The sequence below is a fragment of the Anolis carolinensis genome, chromosome 5, assembly GCF_035594765.1.
Source record: "Anolis carolinensis isolate JA03-04 chromosome 5, rAnoCar3.1.pri, whole genome shotgun sequence".
Taxonomy (NCBI): domain Eukaryota; kingdom Metazoa; phylum Chordata; class Lepidosauria; order Squamata; family Dactyloidae; genus Anolis; species Anolis carolinensis.
The window spans coordinates 82,007,323-82,028,023 of NC_085845.1; the positions used below are offsets into that span (position 1 = coordinate 82,007,323).

Sequence of the window (20,701 nt, forward strand, 5' to 3'; positions counted from 1 at the left end):
AAGGATTCAGTAAGCAACTCAATCTTTGGAACTAGGCAGCTGTCCAAGGTAATGAAAAATGTAACCTACCATCCTTGGTTCAGGAGTGCAATTCTTAGTTTAAGACTGGAGCTTGGAAATGTTGTTTTTCAATCTTTCTTTTAAAATTGCAACTTGTTGTTCACTACTTTATGAATGACATTACATTTAGCTCATGTTCTATATATTTATATATACCGTATAGTCTCGCTTAGTCAACATAAATGGGCTGACATTTTTGTTTGTCTGATAAACAAAAATGTTGGATAATAAGGAGGGATTAAGAAAAAGCAAGTGCTGGGTGCTTGCCAGGAGATAAAAGTCTGCACCGGCCACACCTCGTTCCTCCTGGTAAGCACCTGGTGCTTGGAAAGGCACGCTGCGTGTTGCTGCCTAGAAAAACAGCTGTTTCTCTAGGCAGCAAGCAGGCCTCTCCAAGGTACTTGTTGAGGTCTGCTGCGCATTTCTAGGCAGCAACGCACAGTGGGCCTCTCCAAGTGCCGTTGCTTGCCAGGAGGGATAAGTCTGCGCCTGCTGCATCTCATTCCTCCTGGCAAGCACCCGGCTTGGAGAGGCCCACTGCACATTGCTGCCTAGAAAAACAGCTATTTCCCAGCAAAGCGAAGGGGGCCTTTTCAAGTGCTGGGTGCCGCTGGGAGGGGCAAGACACCGCTGGCACATCAGATAATATGGAGTGTCGGATAACCAGAGGTCGGATAATCAAAACTCTACTGTATGTATGCTTTATAATCTTGAAAAGTAGAAAAAGTGGACAAAAATCTCTCCATGTGAATATGAAGACAAGATTATAGAAGTCCTGAGTCAAAGTTCCTCATTTTATGAAATTACAAATCATTGCATTACAATACAATCCCATTTCTACATTCCAGGACTTTGCACTGATATACAGTTCTGCAGATAATAGCAGACTCTAGTGGAATGAAAAGCTTTTGGCCCAAGAATGCCATGGAGTCATGTGGGAAGACCCAGAAAATGCCTTAAGATGTTATAATTTATCGGATGGAGATAAATGAAATTGCAAGTACCAGACCCGGGAATGTGGAGAAATGAAACTACAAGTACCAGAACCTATGTTGTATATCATAAAGGACAGCCATTACATAATTGCCACTTGCAATTTGTTTTGTGTAATGCGATCTGTAAGGCAGGTAAATGTTAGGCTTGTGTATTTTGGGTGACTCACTATCTGTTTCTGCTTATTGGATACCAGAAGCCCCCCATATCCATTTCCCCATATCTGAAAATGGACCCGCTGCTGAATGGGCATTTTCCTTCCACATCCGAAAAAACATATGAGGCTCCCCTTTCCCCTGGGAGCCTTTCCTTAATTTCCCTTCAAGGGAGCCTCAGCAATGGGGTTAAAAAAGCACCCTATCCAGTCAATTATGGGGAGGGAGAATTCCCACAGGTTCTGAAAAATAGTTTCCTAGAGTTATCATTCTTTCTGGATCTTTTCCCTTCTGTTTGTAGAGAAAGAGACTGGGTTTACTGCTTCTTAAAGCTTTTCTAATCTAGTGGAGACACAGGCATGCCTGCACTTTCTTCTGTCCCAGCACCAGCAGCTTTCCAAGGCATTTTAAGGAGGCCCAGGAAAGGAAGAGCAATGATGTGGAGCTCAGTCAAGCTATCCTCTCTGGACTACCTTAAAAATCCCCACACTTGTCTGCAAGGCTGCAAAGCCTCTCATTTCTGCTTGGGATTTTACTTCGTTAAAGCTATTTCTACTTTCTACTCTAGAGGAGAAGTAGGCTTCTCTTTTTGTTTGCTGGGATTACTATTATTAATAACAATCATTTAGAAGTATTTCCTGAAGGAGAGGAAGGGAAGGAGAAAAAGAAGCTAAAAGGGTGAAAGCCCCCAAATGCACTGTCTCTCAAATTTCCAACTTCCAGTCAGTCCCACTAAATAAAAAGAATCAGCAAAATAAAGGTAAATAAAAAAAAATTCAACTGTGATGCCAAATAGGGAGAAAGAGCCAGGATGTGGCGCAGGCTGTTGAGCAGCTGCAATAAATCACTCTGACCATAAGGTCATGAGTTCGAGGCCTGCCTGTGGCGGGGTGAGCACCCGTCAATTAAAAATAAAAAATAGCCCCTGCTCGTTGCTGACCTAGCAACCTGAAAGATAGTTGCATCTATCAAGTAGGAAATAAGGTACCACTTATAAAAGTGGGGAGGCAAGTTTAACTAATTTACGACCTGGAATGAGGAAGTGCCGTCAAAGTGGACGATGAAGCAACTGCTCCCCCCTGTGGCCAGAATCGAACATCCCCTCAGGAGAAGGTTAAATTGCCTCTGCGTCTGTCTGTCTCGGTCTCTGTTTGATGTGTTTATGGGCATTGAATGTTTGCCCTATGTGTGTATAATGTGATCCGCCCTGAGTCCCCTTCGGGGTGAGAAGGGCGGAATATAAATACTGTAAATAAATAAATAATTGGCTCTCATTTGCTTTTGTGTCAGGCGGGTTTTGGTACCGGGAGGCCCCTTACCGTTATGAGCTCCCAAAGTATCGAAGGATTTCCGATGGTGGACAGGAAAAGAGATTTAAAGATGAGTTTGAAGGTAATCTTTGAAATTTCAGCTGTTACGTGTCTTCAGTTCCAGAAGCAAGGAAGCAGGGAGGGAGGGAGGGAAAGCAGCAATGCACTCTCTCTCTCTCTCTCTCTCTCTCTCAGCTACCTCACAGAGAAGGGTGTGAACTTTGGGAAACTATAATTCCCAGGAGGACTACATCGCATGGAGCCATGGCATTTAAAGTGGGATGCAAGAGCGTTCTTTTCATACTGTAAATGCACCAAGAGAAGAGCATAAACCTTGGAAAACTAATACTCCCAGTACTGCACAGCATGGAGACACGGCATACTACTACTACTACTACTACTACTACTACTAATAATAATAATAATAATAATAATAATAATAATAATAATAATAATAATAATAATAGGTCCTGACTGCATTTATTCTCCAGTGCAGATGCATCCAGATAAGGATATGGACTTTGGGAAACTATGACTCCCAGGACTGTACTATTATGGCATAATGATGATAATCATCATCATCATCATCATCATCATCATTCTCTCCTGGCTTTCATATATATATATATATATATATATATATATATATATATATATATATATAAATTTTATTAGAAGATTTTATACACAGTTATTTAAAAAGAAAAAAAGGGGAGGTAAAGAAAGAAAAGAAAAAGAAAGAAAAGGAAAAAGAGGGGGGGAAGAGGGGATAGTTGTCAGTCTTCCATTCTCATTGCTTCGGTGTATTTTGCCGCTTTATTCACTTTTTCAGCTATTACTGGGTGGATTTATTAAGTTTGTGTACCTGTACCGACCAAGATTTGTTATTCTATGGGTTAATTCTTCATCCTGTGTTCCTTGTATTCTTCATAGTACGACCAGTCCGTACGTTTTATTGGCTTTCCTTTGTGTTGTCTAACCAAAAATGTTAATAAGTCCATGTCATATATTTCATCCATTTTATCCAGCCAATCTTCAATGCTTGGAATGTTCTGTGATTTCCAATATTTTGCTAATAAAATCCTTGCTGCTGTGTTCATATATGTAAATAAAATGTCCTCATTTCTATTAAAATCTGTGTCTTTGTCAGTTATTCCTAGAAGGTAATACTCTGGTTTTAGAGGAAAGGTCTTTTTTTAATATTTTCTGAACTTCTGTGTGTATAACTTTCCAGAATTTCTGGGTTTCCTCACATGACCACTATACGTGGTAAAAGGAGCCAACATGTTTTTTGCACTTCCAACATTTGTTTTGCACATTTGGATACATTAAACCTAATTTTTTCGGTGTAATGTACCACCTATGGAAGATTTTTAGCCAGTTTTCTTTTAGATCTGTCGCTTAGGTATAATTTAGTTTTTTATTCCAAATTTGTTCCCATTCCTCAAATTTAATTTGTCTGCCGAAATTTCTAGCCCATTTCATCATACATGCTTTTACTGTTTCAATCTCTGTTGACCATTCCAACAGTTTGTTATATAAAAGTGTAATACTTTTTTCCCATTTCTAAGCAATCCTGGCTTTCTGATGCAACACAAGGCACAGACATATCACAGAAGGAAAGGGGGAAGGGGGAAAAGGGGAACGGGGATAAAGAAGGGAAAGGGGAAAAGGAAAGGGAAGGGGAAAAGGAAAAGGAAGGGGAAACAGAAGGGGAAATGAAAGGGAAAACGGAAGGGAAATGCAAAAGCAAAAGGGAAGGGAAAGGGAAAGGGAAAGACAGGTCAGGACAAGACAGCTATTTTTCAAAAAGGAAATTGTTCTGGCAAACTCGGTGAGAAATTTCCCCTCCCACAAATTGGGGAAATATTTCATTTCAAACCTGGGAGCAACAAATGCCATCACATTAGATTATTGGCCAAACATCCAGATCATTACCAAAAATCCCTTCCCCCTTCCCTATTCTCCCCTTCCACCTAATCAAACATTTGCAAAGAATACCTCCGAGGATGCCTGCCATAGATGTGGGCGAAACGTCAGGAGAGAATACTTCTGCAACATGGCCACACAGCCCAAAAGACATACAACAACCCTGTGATCCCGGCCATGAAAGCCTTCGACAACACATTTGCAAAGAATGCTAGTCCCCACACTCAAAATACACAAAGCATGCTCTATCCAACAGTTGAAGCCAAACTAATAAGATGGGAACATTGGCTTCCCAAATTTTAAGTGTAGCACTCAGTGGAATTGAGTAAATGTGATGAAGTGGTTAATCAATGGAGCAACAGTCAATATCCTTCTTGAATGGTGATGCCCAGAACTGTGCAAAATATTCCAGATAAGGTCTGACCAAAGCAGAATAACATGGTACTGTTACTTCCCTTGATCTAGGCACTATACTCCTCTGGATGCAGCCTACATTTTCAGTGGCTTTTAAAGCTATGACTCATCTTCAGCTTGTGATTGACTGCAACTCCAAGATCTCGGATGCTTTTCAAATGTCAACACTTTCATGACATTTTCAGCTTTAAAACATAGGCAACAGCCTATGCTTTGGAATGTAAAAAAGCTATAAAGATTCTTGGTAAGCACCTTCTGCAAAATGCTGTGCTGTTCTTTGGATAAGTGAATTTCAGCAGGAACCCAGTATGATTTGAGGAGTATTATGTGGCATATTAGCATAATGGTTAATTTCAGCCTGCTGTTCAGAATGCTGTTCATTGTTTCCCTCTTTGCAAACAAAAACAACGTGCTCCAAAAGAGCAAGATCATTTCCCATATTGTTTTTCCTCAGCTTACAAAACTGGGGGGGGGGGGGGGGGGGGAACCACATAATCCCACACAATCTCAGTTCCGAGAGAAGGCATCAATTGAGCCTTTTAATTCTAGATCTGAAGCAAGCACACAGAAGCAACCAGAATTGGGAGGGGAGGGGAGGAAGTCAAAGAAACAAAAATAATTTCTTGGTTGGAATTAACAAAAGCTTCTGCTGCCCACTAGTGGCTCAAAACAATGCTATTTGGGAAAAGCAGTTATTATCAGTCTTAATGTGGCTGGATTCTTCCTGGTTTGTGCATATGACTATCCACTTCATCACATTAGGCACAGAAGTGTATGGCAGAATCGAGCCGAAAAGAGCTCAGTCTTACTCTGTTTTTTAATGAAACTGATGTTTTCACTGCCTTCTATCACACTGTTAAATGTCTCTGTTTCCTTTCCCTGTTCTTTCAGTGCAGTTGACTTCACAGAGCAGAGGTTTGGTCCCTCCCACCATTATTATTATTATTATTATTATTATTATTATTATTATTATTATTATTATTATTAATTGGACACAGGCGGAACTGGACAATTTGGACAGAAAAACAAGAAAACTCATGACCATTCATCATTCACTGCACCCTCGCAGTGATGTAGACTGGCTATATCTGCCTAGAAGATCAGGGGGCAGAGGACTCTTGCAAGTAAAACAAGCAGTCAAAGAAGAAGAACATGCCCTGGCAGAATATGTAAAGCAAAGTGAAGAACCTGCTTTGATTGAAGTCAAAAATCAGAAACTCCTCAAAGCACAGCAGACAAAAAATCAGTACAAGAAAACCGCACTACAAACTAGAGCTGACAGCTGGCACAACGAAACATTGCATGGAAAGTTCCTTGACAAAATTGAAGGAAAAGCTGATAAGGAGAAGACCTGGCTCTGGCTCACGAATGGGACCCTGAAGAAGGAGACAGAAGGCCTGATCCTTGCAGCCCAGGAGCAAGCCATCAGGACAAATGCAATTAAGGCCAAGATCGAAAAATCAGCTGATGACCCAAAATGCAGACTGTGCAAGGAAACCGACGAAACCATTGATCATCTCCTCAGCTGCTGTAAGAAAACTGCACAGACAGACTACAAACAGACGCACAACTACGTGGCCCAAATGATTCATTGGAACTTATGCCTCAAGTACCACCTCCCAGCAGCAAAGAACTGGTGGGATCACAAACCTGCAAAAGTATTGGAAAATGAACACGCAAAGATACTGTGGGACTTCTGAATCCAGACTGACAAAGTTCTGGAACACAACACACCAGACATCACAGTTGTGGAAAAGAAAAAGGTTTGGATAATTGATGTTGCCATCCCAGGTGACAGTCGCATTGACGAAAAACAACAGGAAAAACTCAGCCGCTATCAGGACCTCAATATTGAACTTCAAAGACCCTGGCAGAAACCAGTGCAGGTGGTCCCGGTGGTGATGGGCACATTGGGTGCTGTGCCAAAAGATCTCAGCCGGCATTTGGAAACAATAGACAAAACCACGATCTGCCAACTGCAAAAGGCCACCTTACTGGGATCTGCGCGCATCATCCGAAAATACATCACACAGTCCTAAACACTTGGGAAGTGCTCGACTTGTGATTTTGTGATATGAAATCCAGCATATCTATCTTGTTTGCTGTGTCATAATAAAATTATTATTATTATTATTATTATTTATATACTGCTTAACTAGACAAACTTAATTTTTGCGGGACATCCTGCAGGACATTTTGCTAGAGTTTTTCAATGAATATTTCATAGAGTCTCAGCCAATTCATCATAGTTTGTGGCAGCCACAAAAACAAGGTTTCTGGAGTATAACAACTACAGTAGAGTCTCAGTTATCCAACATTAGCTTATCTAACATTCTGGATTATCCATCACAGTCTGCCTCCCGCCCGGACCCACAGCTGTTTCTCTAGGCAGAAAGGACTGAACTTTTTATGCAGTTAATTTCCGGCAATGTTGTTACTGTAAGTTCATTTTATGCAATTCTCTCTTTATTTGTAGTCAATTTGTTAGTAGCCAATGTTTTCAATATATTGCGATGTTTTGGTGCTAAATTCATAAATACGGTAATTACTACATAACATTTCCATGTATTTAACTGTTTTTTCTGTCGATTTGTTGTAAAACATGTTTTTGTAAAATCATAACCTAATTTGATGTTTAATAGGTTTTTCCTTTATCCCGCCTTATTATCCAACATTTTCGCTTATCCAACATTCTGCCAGCCCATTTATGTTGGATAAGTGAGATTCTACTGTACTTTCAAAGTAAGTACTGCACAATTAAACAGGAAATAACACTTTCAAACCAGGAACAGATTTTTTTTTCAAGTTTTGCTACATAGTGTAAACAAATCCACAAAAGCTGAAATCCTCATCCAGCCATGGAAACCCAGTGGGTGATCCTGGGCAAGTCACACTCTCCCACATAGCCATATGACCCAGAAAACCAAGGCAGAAAATCCCACAATATCTGCTTTGATCTGGGTTATCTGAGTCCGCATTACCATATATTCCAATTCAAAACAGATGTGGGATTTTATTCAGCTGTGTGGAAGGGGCCTCAGAAGAAGGCAATGGCAAACTCCACCGTAACAAATCTTGCCAAGGAAACACCACAATATATTTGTCTTAGAGGTGCCATTAGTTGGAAATGACTAGAAAGCACACAATACTATATGGAGGTTTGCAGCCTTTACCTGTCAAATGTGCTCTCTAAATTGTCAAGAGGGATAATTAGTTGAAATGCCTAATGTAACTCCAATGGGTGTTTTTGATGTCAGTTTGTTTGCTCCTTTTTCCAATGCTGAATGCAACGTGATGAGAAGTGTCAGTGTATATCATGCCTCACAATGGCATCTGAGGATTTTGCAGGTTGGATTTTGTTTTTTTGTTTTTTGCCCTGCTGATTTTTGTTCTGAAAGCACACACGTGTATGCTTTCAGAATAAGTTTGTGTTATAGACAGTGGAGTGCTGCTCTGATCAGATTTAAGCAGGCCTGTAGCGAGGGGGCGGTTTTAGGGGTTCAACCCCCCCCCCCCCGAAATTTTTCAGGTTATAAAAAAAACCTGGTTTACTCATGAATTTTAACTGGTTAACCAAATCCCCATGCTAAGTCTATGAGACACAAAACATTAAGAGTCCCTCCAGGCACTATTTCAAGCAGATATTGACAGGTTTGTAGCGGAGAGAGATGTGTGCTAGGGGTTCAACCCCCCCCCCCCCCCCGAAATTTTCAAAACCCCTCCTGAATTTTTTTTCTGGCTACGGCCCTGGATTTAAGCATATGCTTTGCTGGATTGGAAGCAAAGAGAAGGAGACTTAAGGGTCCTTCCAGACAGGCCCTATATCCCAGGATCTGATCCCAGGTTTTGTTTTGTTTTTTTGCTTTAAACTGGATTATATGAGTCCACACTGCCAGATAATCTGGGATAAACAGAAAACCAGGGATCAGAACTTAGGATATAGGGCATGTCTGGAAGGGCCCAAAGTTAAAATTAACCAAGCTTAATGGGAATGCAAGATTTAATGGAGCTCTGAAGGCAAAATATAAAAGACAACGAAAGCACTGAAAAGAAAGTAAATATATACATATTTGGAGCCTTAATTGTCACAATCACCATCTCCCCACCCATCATTGTATTTCCTACTACAGTAGGGTCTCACTTATTCAACACTCGCTTATCCAACATTCTGGATTATCCAACGCATTTCTGTAGTCAATGTTTTCAATACATCGTGATATTTTGGTGCTAAATTCGTAAATACAGTAATTACTACATAGCATTACTGCGTATTGAACTACTTTTTCTGTCAAATTTGTTGTATAACAGGATGTTTTGGTGCTTAATTTGTAAAATCATAACCTAATTTGATGTTTAATAGGTGTTTCCTTAATCTCTCCTTATTATCCAACATATTCGCTTATCCAACGTTCTGCCGGCCCGTTTATGTTGGATAAGTGAGACTCTACTGTACTTCTTTTATCTAATGATACGTTGAAGGAGTATAAACATCTTTTTAATTAGTGCATCACATCGGAGTATAATTCATTTTACTGTCGTCAATTTATTTCATGATTTTATTTTATTATCATTATTGGTTTGACTCATTGCTAGCCACCCTGAATAGCATGTAAGCCCCAGCAGGGTAAATTGCACTAGGTAACAAAATCTGTTCCTGGTTCGAAAATGTCATTTCCTGTTTAAATGTGCAGTATTTACTTTGAAAGTAGTTGTTCTACTCCAGAAACTTTTGTGCCTGCCACAAACTGTGTTGAAGCAGTTGAGACTCTTATCAAATATTCATTGAAAAACTATAGCAAAATGTCCTGCAGGATGTTCCACAAAAACAAAGTTTGTGCAATTGAATAACTTTTTTCTATATTTTAATGACAGAATCAATTAGTAAAAAAGTAAAGGTTTCCCCTGAAATTAAATCCAGTTGTGTCCGACTCTGGGGGTTGGTGCTCATCTCCATTTCTAAACCGAAGAGCCAGCGTTGTCCATAGACACCTCCAAGGTCATTGGCCGGCATGACTGCATGGAGCGCCGTTACCTTCCTGCCGGAGCAGTGCCTTTTGATCTACTCACATTTGCATGTTTTCAAACTGCTAGGTTGGCAGAAGCTGGAGCTAACCGCGGGAGCTCACTCTGATCCCCAGATTCAAACCTGGGACCTTTCAGTCTGCAAGTTCATCAGCTCAGTGCTTTAACATGCTGCGCCACCGAACCAATTAGGAAATGCCATTTATAACCCAGGAGCAAAAATATATTCCAGTTCAAAGAAGAAAATGTGGGATTTTATTCAGCTGTGTGGAAGGAGCCTATATCTTCTAGGGCAGTGGTTCTCAACCTATGGGTTCCCGGATGTTTTTGGCCTACAACTCCCAGAAATCCCAACCAGTTTACCAGTTTATCTCACAACCTCTGAGGACGCCTGCCATAGATTTGGGCAAAACGTCAGGAGAGAATACTCCTGGAACATGGCCATACAGCTCGGAAAATATACAAGAACCCCATATTTAGATTCTTTACGAATATATATAAGGATCTTCAGATTCTTTATAAAGCACTTTACAAGACTGAGATCAATTACTGCAGTTTTTAAATGCAGCAATCACTGTATTTTACCATTTTTAATCAGGGGGTACTGTGAAGTTGTGATGTTTATGTTGGCTGCTTATTGTTTTATATTATTGTTTTCGTGTTTTGCATGTTGCACCTTGAGTGCTTTGTGAGCTGCCTTGAGACCCTCTGGGAGATGGTGGCAGGCTATAAATAAAGATGATGATGATGATGATGATGATGATGATGATGATTATTGTTATTATTATTATTATTTGAAACACAACAAGCTGAGTCCACAGCAGACACTCTGCTGGCTGTTGTATTGGATCACACGTTGGACACTTCCCAAGTGTCTAGGACTGTGTGATGTATCGGTGAATAATGCGTGCAGATCCCAGTAAGGTGGCCTTCTGCAGCTGGCAGGTGGGGATTTTGTCAGCGCCGATTGTGTTTAAGTGCAGGTCAAGGTCTTTAGGCACTGCACCCAGTGTGCCAATCACCACTGGACCACCTTGACTGGCTTGTGCCAGAGTCTTTGTAGTTCAATCTTTAAATCCTCATATCGTGTCAGCTTTTCCTGTTGTTTCTCCTCAATCCTGCTGTCACCTGGGATTGCAACATCGACAATCCATACTTTGTTTTTTAACACGATTGTGAGGTCTGGAGTATTGTGCTCCAAAACTATTATTATTATTATTATTATTATTATTATTATTATTATTATTATTATTATTATGTTCCTTTTGGGCTACAACTCCCAGAATCCCATAGCCAACCAGGCCAGTCTTACTAGATACGCCGGATGGTAGAATCTGGGAGTTGTAGTCCAACTTTTTCCAAGCTCAGACTCTAATCCAGTATTATTCATTGGGCTAAACTGGCATCAACTCTTCAGAGGACCCTGTTGTCAACAACCAGATCTTTTAATCTATCTGATACCAGGGAGTAAAACTGGGATTTTTCCATACAACTGCCACTCAGTTCCCAGTAGTCGTCTACACTTTTGCGGTTACTCCTGTAGTTAAGAAACCGCAGCTGTAAAATTAACCCATGTGCATCGAACAAGGATTGGTAGCCTGATACCTCCAGGTGTTTTAGATTATAGCAACTCATAAACTCTTATCTTGCTGCAATCCTGCTCAATGATAGATCTATGAAGCATCAGAACAAGGTAGCATTTAAACCCAGGGATAGCCCTGTTCCATTGTTTGTAACTATAAAATAACTACATTACAGTTATACCACAAAAGGAATAAGGCTATCACATACTGCTATAATTGCAATACAATAGCACCGTTGCTATTGGCAAAATGAATTAATGATAAGCAACTACTTCTTTGCTAGTAATCATTTTCAAGTTCTGAATCCCAGTCTGAAACCTAATGGCTGCCACAGAACATGGCTGTATTCAAGCTGCTTCCCTCTAGAAGTGCAGGCTGCAATTCACATCAGCTCTGACCACTAGCGATGCTGGCTGGGGTGAATGAGACTTCCATTTAAAATCTCTGCAGGGCAACAGGAAGGGATGGGCTGCCTGGTTCCCATGTATTGGAATTAAATTCTTACCTGCAAGAGCAAGAAAGTGAAGTATCTTCTTCTCCTTCATGACTGCGTAGATATAACCCAAGCACATCACCTACTGGCTTTTATAAACTGGAGCACCCAGGCCATGACCATGGGCTTATCCACAAACTGACACTTTGCAAATAGTGCCAAGTCTTATCAACAAAGGAAGGACCTTCACTGCAGCTTGAGTAAAATTGATTACCAGTTGTGAATATTTTTGTAAAACATCCTGATGTGTTCATTAAAGAACAAAGATTTGTTTGGGTAACAGGTCCCTTAAGGATAAGCAGAAGTGTATCTTCACAAGTGGATCAGTTTTTACCATTTTGATACTTATAGCTTAGCTCTTGGGAATCTTGGGTTTGAAGATTACAATGAATTATGTTAGAGAGCCCATATTTTCCCACTAATGACAAACCCAGAATAATTCCCTGGACACCTCGAATGTCTGTAAACAGATTAATCCTCAACTCCTCTTTTCTCAGGATGCTTCTAAGTAATATTTATTTAGTTAACCCAGCATTAGGATGTGGCTAGCCCACAGTGGCGCAGGAGTTAAACCATTGAGGTGCTGTGCTTGCTGACCAAAAGGTCGGCAGTTCGAATCCGGGGAGCAGGGTGAGCTCCCGCTGTTAGCCCCAGCTTCTGCCAACGTAGCAGTTAAAAAACATGCAAGTGTGAGTAGATCAATAAGTACTGCTCCGGCGGGAAGGTATCAGCACTCCATGCAGTCATGCCGGCTACATGACCTTGGAGGCGTCTACAGATAACGCCAGCTCTTCGGTTTAGAAATGGAGATGAGCACCAATTCCCAGAGTCGGACATGACTAGACTTAATGTCATGGGAAAACCTTTACTAGGACTGTTTTGAGAAATGTGGAGTGCAGATATATCCAAAGACACACACTTGAGTCTCAGTACTTGAGTATGAATGATGGGAAAGATGCTGGTTTTTTCACACTCCACAGTACATTTCAGAGACAGGCAGAAGGTCTTTTATCATGGCAAATTATAATTGAACTACATGCTCTATAATATCAGCCAATTTTCTGCCAAGTATCATAGGATTTGGAGTTTAATTTCAAGGATCTGCTTAGAAAAAATACGCTCCTGTAGCCTGTTGCATCTCAGAGGGGAACAGAAGGTGGCATCCTGCTGGGCTACTCCGATCTTCCTTTAAGACCTTTGACACTTCTGATACCATTCTTTTATTGTATACAAGTAAACAAACATAAAAACAAAAAACAAACAATAAAAAGACTATACAGTTACCTCATCCTACCACATCTATTCCCTCCAACCATACTCATGAAAGTTATTTATTTACAGTATTTATATCCCACCTTTCTCACCCCAAAGGGGACTCAGCGCAGTTTTACAGAACAGGTATACGGCAAACATTAGATGCCGATTATACAATTAACAAGGACAGACAACACAGACAGAGGTAAAGACAGTTTTTCCCATCCTATTTCCGGCATCTTGGAGGCTGTGCTCGACTCTGGCCACTGGGTGGAGTGTGGGTTCTGTCACTCCATCTTCCATACTGAGGAGCTTCCTCCCGATCAATGTCCTTAAGGACACCTTTATTACCTCCCCGATAAAAACAGTACCTATTTATCTACTCGCATTTGTGCTTTCGACCTGCTAGGTGGGCAGGTGAGCTGGGGCTAACAGTGGTGCTCACCCCGATCCAGGCTCGAACTGTTGACCTTTTGATCGGCAGGATCTTTCTGCACCCTGCTGTGTTAAGCCCAGCCCCTACTCCTTGTGAATCTTCTATCTATTAAAACCTACCGTTATATCTGCTTTAATAAATTGCCATTGCAGCTACTCTAAAATCTACATCTGTCTTCCTTTCCAAATATCCAAGTGTCAGCCTCCATTTCTTTGCAAACTCTTCATTATTTCCTTCCTTAATACCATTGGATAGCTTGGCTATTTGAATATAACCTAATTGTTTTGGTGTCCAATCCTTTATAAGAAGTTCTTTTTCCCCCTTCCAAGATTTCACTATTATTAATCTAGCTGCAACAGAGCTATATTGACATATTTCATCTCCTTTGTGAATTCTCGCTCTAAATAACCCTAAAAGCCACTTTTCTGGGTTTTTCTTAAACTTATTAGTAATCATTGTTTGTTTCTTTAATCACATTTTCCCAAAAATCTTGTGCAATTCTACAAGTCTTTCTCTACATATTCCCACATTACAAAATGGCAACAGTGTTCACCATCAAGCCAATCTCACTCTTACCAGGACAATCTGCCTGGTGCCAATTGGAACAACTACACTAACCCTGCCCTTTTAATTGCAACATGCTGTAATGTGTGTGTTCATTCTTTTTGTAGTTTATATTTTAAACTGTACTTCACAGTGAAACTGAAAAATAATTGAATAATTTCCCCTGGCCCATATCATCCAATCCTAGATGAGCACTATAGTCAATGTAAGCCTCTGAATACACCACTAAACCCTGCTATTTAATTAGCGGCATTCTGCATATTGTCTTGCATTGTAATTATGTATATGTGTGATTGTAATTCTGTGGTTTGATAATTTCAGATTTATATATTATCTATATGTATTTTGTTGGCCGCCCCAAGTCGTGGAGATGGTGACGGGGTAGAACACGCACACGCACACACACACACACACACACACACACACACATATCTGCAAGACCTGAGCAAGGCTGTTGAAGATAGGGTGACTTAGGCTCCTTCCACACCACTATATAAAATCCCACTTCATCTGCTTTGAACTGGGTTATATGGCAGTGTGGACTCAGATAACCCAGTTCAAAGCAGATCTTCTGGATTATCTGCCTTGATATTCTGGCTTATATGGCTGTGTGGAAATACTCTTAAAGGTTTCTCACTTAGAGGGTTCCCAGAAATCAAAGTTGACTTGAGGGCAGTTAACAGCAACAATCAAGAAGCAGTAGATAATATACAAAGAAAGTATGTACTGTTGTTAGTTTATACCATTGGATTGCATCATGAAACGATATTTACACAATACATCCTTGTTTGGAAAAAAACATGTAAGTCACCTTGACCTCCCTCAGTGGTCACTTTATTTCAGGAACCCAGAATTTTTTTCCCTTTGTATGTGACAAAAGTAGCAATGATCAGTCTGGATGGTGTGCAATTTTTTGTTTAATTTAAGTATCAACTACCACAAGCTTTACATTTACAAGCCCCTTTTCTCTGCCAGCAAACCGAACAAAACACTGGTTCCTGACTATTATAAACTTTCAAAACTTGCTGAATTTACAAATTAATGTCCTGAAAAAGCTGGATAAATTATACATCTCTCTCATTCCATCTCCACTCTACAACATTTTAAAAAAATCACACAGGCACATTATTAAGATAGTCTCTCTTTACAACCCAGTTATTTACACAGCCTTTGTTGACACAGTTGGTACAGTTCTTTTAGGCAACTGCCAAGTTTCACAAACATATCTAGAACACATTTAGCAGCATATCAGATTAGATTAAAAAGAAAGAACACTTCTTTTAAAAAAAGAAAAGAAAAAGAAAAATCCAGAACAAAACGTGTGAGGATGATAGAAACAGGTCATAAGAAAAATATATTGAGCAATTTCTGTAAGAATACTGTGGAAGGCAAAGCACTATTAAAATGTTTACAGTTCAACAGCATTTTAGTTCTAGTCCTGAGCACAGGGTAGACATAGCTCCACAACTTTGGTCAACAAGAGTATATATGCTTGCTAACAATTAACACAGGCCATGTGGCATCTGTTGTTAGCGTGACAGTCAGGACATTATTCTGTCCCTGCTTACTGAAACTTCAGTCTTAAAGTTTCTACAGCAGCAAAACATAAGTAAACTTTTTTAGGACATCCACTCCTGCCATTTCTCTTCTGTTAGAGGCTTGAAAGTGAGACTAAAGCTACACCGGCACATTCAATGCGACTGCGGGTGTGAGGTTCAGCTGAAGAGAAGGGCCAGAGAGTGAAGTACACTGGGCACTTTCGTATTTGAGGGAGACTGCCATTCAAGCCAACAGAGTTCCAATTTATTTAACTTACGAGGCTTATATATGCACACAAATCCAGCCATTATATGTGAGACAAGCATATACGTACATATAACCAACAGACTAGTGTACACAGGGGCAGTCCTTAAGGGCAGAAGTTTTAGCAGAACACAACACACTTAATAGCAGAGATGAGCTGTTATCTTCTGAGTTTTTTCCCCAGCTGCTAGCATTTGCCTACTAAATGCAATGTGATTTGCAGTAAGAGTGTAGCCACCACAGCTTGAGGTGTTCAGCACTACAGCTCCTGTTTAATTACTGGCCACATCTTCACTTGTATCACCAGGATCTGAGATCTGTCCATCCAGGTTGTTGGGAGCTTTCCAGATCCTGACAGTTCGATCACTGCAAAACATTTGAAAACAATCAAATCCATCAATACAGAAGGAGAGAGCTTTCTCCAGTTTATACATGCCCATACATTAAAAAAAAACCACGAAATCTTACTAGGACTCTCTCTAGAAGGGAATGTCTACCGCCATGTGGGGACATATATTTCAAGCACAGTAAAGATTCTCAAATATGTTCCACAGCATCCACCATGTATTCTGCCCATTGTCAATGTCATGATGAAATATAACAGAGCAAGAGACATTCTTATTCCAAGTGATCACTATAGCATTTTTACATACAATAATAATGTAAGAGTCTCAATTTGTTCATAAAATATAAGAGCAAGAGAAGGACAGTCAGCCTTCTACAAACTCTGAGCATAAACCAAAGAAAGCTAGAACAGGATTGTCTATGTCTCTCATTTGGTTGAATCAATGACACATGAAAACCATCAATATGTCCATTTTGTGATTTGACTATTTCCTTTTCATCCAAAACTAAGGAAATCATTCTAGTTCTGAATAATTTTCAAGAACAGAGAAAACAAACTAAAGCTAAATAAAAAAAAAAAACCAAACAGGGATGCTCTTGGTCAGCCAAAGGGCAGACTGGGGGGTTGGGATTGGATTCAACTGGTATTAGAATCACAGTCCTCTGGAAGATTTAGTAGAGTATTACATTACACTGTTAAAGAGTTGGGATCCCACTTTAAATTCTATGGCTGTCTCCTATTGAATCCTAGGTTTGCAAACTAGGGAAGGACCTTTAAAATTCTCAGCCCCAGAATTCAGCAAGAGGAAGCAACAGGATTTAAGTGGGATGTAGTGTGATATAGTTTTAGTTTTATAATGTTCCTGGATTCATCACTGAACCAAGAAAGACAGGTTTAAATAGACAGCCAGACCAGTGCATGAACTATGCCCATCCCTAAAGTGTAATATCTGGCCAAAATAATACTTGCCTATCTTCGTGACATATTGTAACATGCTCTACGTGGAGCTGCTTTCAAATGTGTTTGGAAACCCCAGCTCATGCAGATTGCTATGGACCAGTAGTTGACTGGGGCCCCTTTTTATGCAGTATGTGTGACTCTTGTGTAACACCAGCTCTACCGGTTACCACTCTGTTTCCAGGAACATAACAAAGAGCTGGATCCAAGCTCTTTAAACTATCATATTCCTATTTGTATGATTCCTAAACTTCTTTGTAAATTATACTTATGCAGAGTACAACAATTAAATAACTGTAGGCTAAAATGATAAATCAGCATACAATTATTTAAACATAAAACCCATAAAAAGGAGTAAGGAAAAGCTGACCCAACAATTTTGCCACATAAGATCTTCAGAAGAAGGTCTGCTCTCAAATCTTGCCACTTACTGGCAGGAATAAAAGGGAGGATCTTACTCCAGGAAGGATGAACTTTTACATTTAAATTACTTGTTTTTATTGTATTTTCACCCATTGTTTGGCACCTTAAGCTTCATTTGGGAGCAGTACTGTGAGCTATAAATTTAACAAACAACACAATTAAGCATTGAAATCCCACTGACTTTACTATTCTTGGAAACAAGGCATTGACTCATCATATTGAGACTTCTTTAACTTTTGCTTTGGGAATATTTCCTACGCATTTGCCCACCTTATAAAGAACAGTTGGGGTTTTTTGACTTTGTGTGAAAGTGTTTTTATGTACTAACAAAAACATCTGAACCCTGAACAAAAGTTTGTAAATGGTTCTACCTGACAACAAATATTGCTACCTTCATCTCTGTAATTATTTGCAGTACACTGAAAAACTGAGCAAACAAATGTGTAGCAGCCAGGGGAGGAGCAGACCAATCTACCCTGTGAATAGAAAATATCCCAGCATGGTTGCCTGCAAGTATTTGCTGAAATTTAGGGTTGAATCAATGCTATCGAGACTAAAGCTCGTGTAATGAATAAAATATATTAGCCACAACTAAGTTAAGTCCTCTTGATTTCAATGAATGTACTTCAAGTAAGAATAACATGGGATTTAGCCCTTAATTTTATTGAAGTTTGGGAAAATTTAATTCAGTGTAGGGAACAGCATAGTAGTATTCACCAGTACAATGATGAAAAATGTCATTAGCTCTGATAGTTTACAAATATCACATGCAAACAAAACACTCATACAACAAGCATGTAAGTTTGCCAGAATTATTATTCTTCAGGGAAAAAAATGGGTGGTCAGCTTATCTATCTATACATATAATAAAACATATAATAAAAGTGAAAAATGTGTATGTGTGTATGTGGAGGAGATGTCCACTTACATAGACAGCCTCCCACCTCCACAAACAGCTATATTTCCCACTGAGCAGGAGACACCAATGGCTTTCTCTCCCCGTACATGCAGGTTATAGTGAGTGCCATGAACATGTAGCCAAAACCCTGTCAGTGTCCTCCACATACACCATTGTGCCCCCCACCAAGTGAAGGCTTCCATGTGAAGACAATTTCATCCTAGATGTTCTGTTTCTCTTGCAGAATGGACATCCCAGGGTTCCTTAATTTGCATGATGCCACCCACTGCCTCTACCTTAACGCTTTCCTACTCTTTCCTATGGCACACAGTTCACAGAGGAATTGATTGGCAACTGAACAAAAGGTTTGGGGAGAATTCACCATGATTTACAGGAGTTGTACTTGGCCTACACCCAGAGAGCACTGTTCACCCAACTAACGATGGATCTGGAACAAACTTGCCACAGATTATGGGACTTGCTGTACCTTCACTGATACTGTGACCCCATCAATAATGGACTGGGACCATAATTGGCACAGAGATACCCATGACCAACTGAGCAGGGGTTTAGGCAAATGGACCTTGATTTTGGGAGTTGTAGTTCACCTGCATCCAGAAAGTCAGATCTGGACCAAACTTGGCACACAGACCCAATATCTGAGCGTACAGGCCTGGTTTGGGGGTGATTGACCTCGGATCTGGGAGTTGTAGTTCACCCTTCTCCAGAGAGCACTAAATCCAGCTGACGACGGATCTGGACCAAACTTAAGTAATATTACCTATCACCCCAAAACAAATAATTCCTTCTTCCAATAACCCAAGCACCGCCGGTTCCCCAAGCTAGTTACTAATAAAAGTGTAATGTTTTTGTATGCACATGTGCTATATCACACTATACTACATTAAATAAACTGGCTGGTTCCAATTGAGAAATAAATGTTCACCTGCTACATAAAAATAGCTACTTTACAAGCTTGGCCAACATCATCCAAAATCATCTATGCATACTCATCACTTCCACTCATTTTTATACTTCCATTTCCCATAGAAGGCAATAACAACATGAAAACATCTATACAAAAATTGTCTTCTCATACACAATAATGGGCCTAAAACAATACTTCATAATGTGATAATGAAAGCAAATAGATGTAATTAAACAATTAAGCATTTTTTCCCTTTTATTCCCTCAAGTTTCCATTTAGCAAGAGACCTTATGATAATGAAGAAGCTTTCAAAATTGCGGAAGAGAATGTGAACATACATTTTACAGCCTTGGCAGTCAACCGAGAGAGTTAATAACCCACAGAATCTACATTAGGAATGCGAATCATATGGCCCTTCACACGTTGGACTACAACCCCCAACATACCCCACTTCCGGATATGTTGTCTATGGCTGCTGGGAATTGTGGTCCAACAACAACTGGAGGGCTACCTGATTTTTATTCCTATTCTATACTGTGAGTCATTAACAATCTACTTCAGCTGTAGAATTTTAATTTCAAATTGCTGCTTTTCATGGGAAGTAATTAAAACTACTTTAAAATGCATAATACATCTTAGGTAAATTCATAATAGGATCCAAGCAAAATTATAACCTTTGGTCATGTTTATACATTTTACTATTGCATTACAACACAAACTCAATTCATGAGAAAACTCAGTGCCTTAACTGAAGTGGAATTCTCAAATTAAATTGCAAAAAATGAAGCTTGGGGAAAGAACATTAAAATAACTCACTCTGATGCTGTGAAAATCTGGCTGGAGTTGGTACAGATGGCATTAATGGGACTGTCGTGCCCTTTCAGCTCACTTATTGGCGCACAGGTGTCTACATCCCAGAGCTTCAGAACGCCTCCACGGCAGCCACTGAGAAGCACGGGGGAGCCAGGCACGGGCCCAAGAGCACAAACCCAGTCTTTGTGGGCATTAGGAACTTGCTGAAAAGATAGATGAAGAATTCAGCTGAAAAACTCTGACATCTACAAGCAGAAATGTATGTACTTAATTCATATCCTGTTCTTCTCCAGTAAGTGGGAAATATGAACCAAAGGGAA

At 40.0% G+C, this 20,701-nt stretch overlaps 2 protein-coding genes across 12 annotated transcripts in view; both read right to left on the minus strand.

Moving 5' to 3' along the window:
• The window catches only part of LOC134299560 (sucrase-isomaltase, intestinal-like), a 52,573-nt gene extending 37,602 nt beyond the window's left edge, over positions 1-14,971 (minus strand). The window contains exon 1 of the mRNA XM_062982726.1: positions 11,972-14,971. Within this exon, the coding sequence (XP_062838796.1) occupies positions 11,972-12,038 (67 nt within the window). The 5' untranslated portion in view covers positions 12,039-14,971. The remainder of the gene's footprint in view (positions 1-11,971) is intronic.
• A 141-nt stretch (positions 14,972-15,112) lies between these two features.
• Positions 15,113-20,701, minus strand: part of kif21a (kinesin family member 21A) — a 133,580-nt gene continuing 127,991 nt past the window's right edge. For all 11 annotated transcript variants that reach the window (XM_008111603.3, XM_008111602.3, XM_008111608.3 and 8 more), the window contains 2 exons: positions 20,385-20,584; positions 15,113-16,382 (listed from right to left, as the gene is read on the minus strand). In XM_008111603.3, the coding sequence (XP_008109810.1) occupies positions 16,289-16,382; positions 20,385-20,584 (294 nt within the window). In that variant the 3' untranslated portion in view covers positions 15,113-16,288. The remainder of the gene's footprint in view (positions 16,383-20,384; positions 20,585-20,701) is intronic.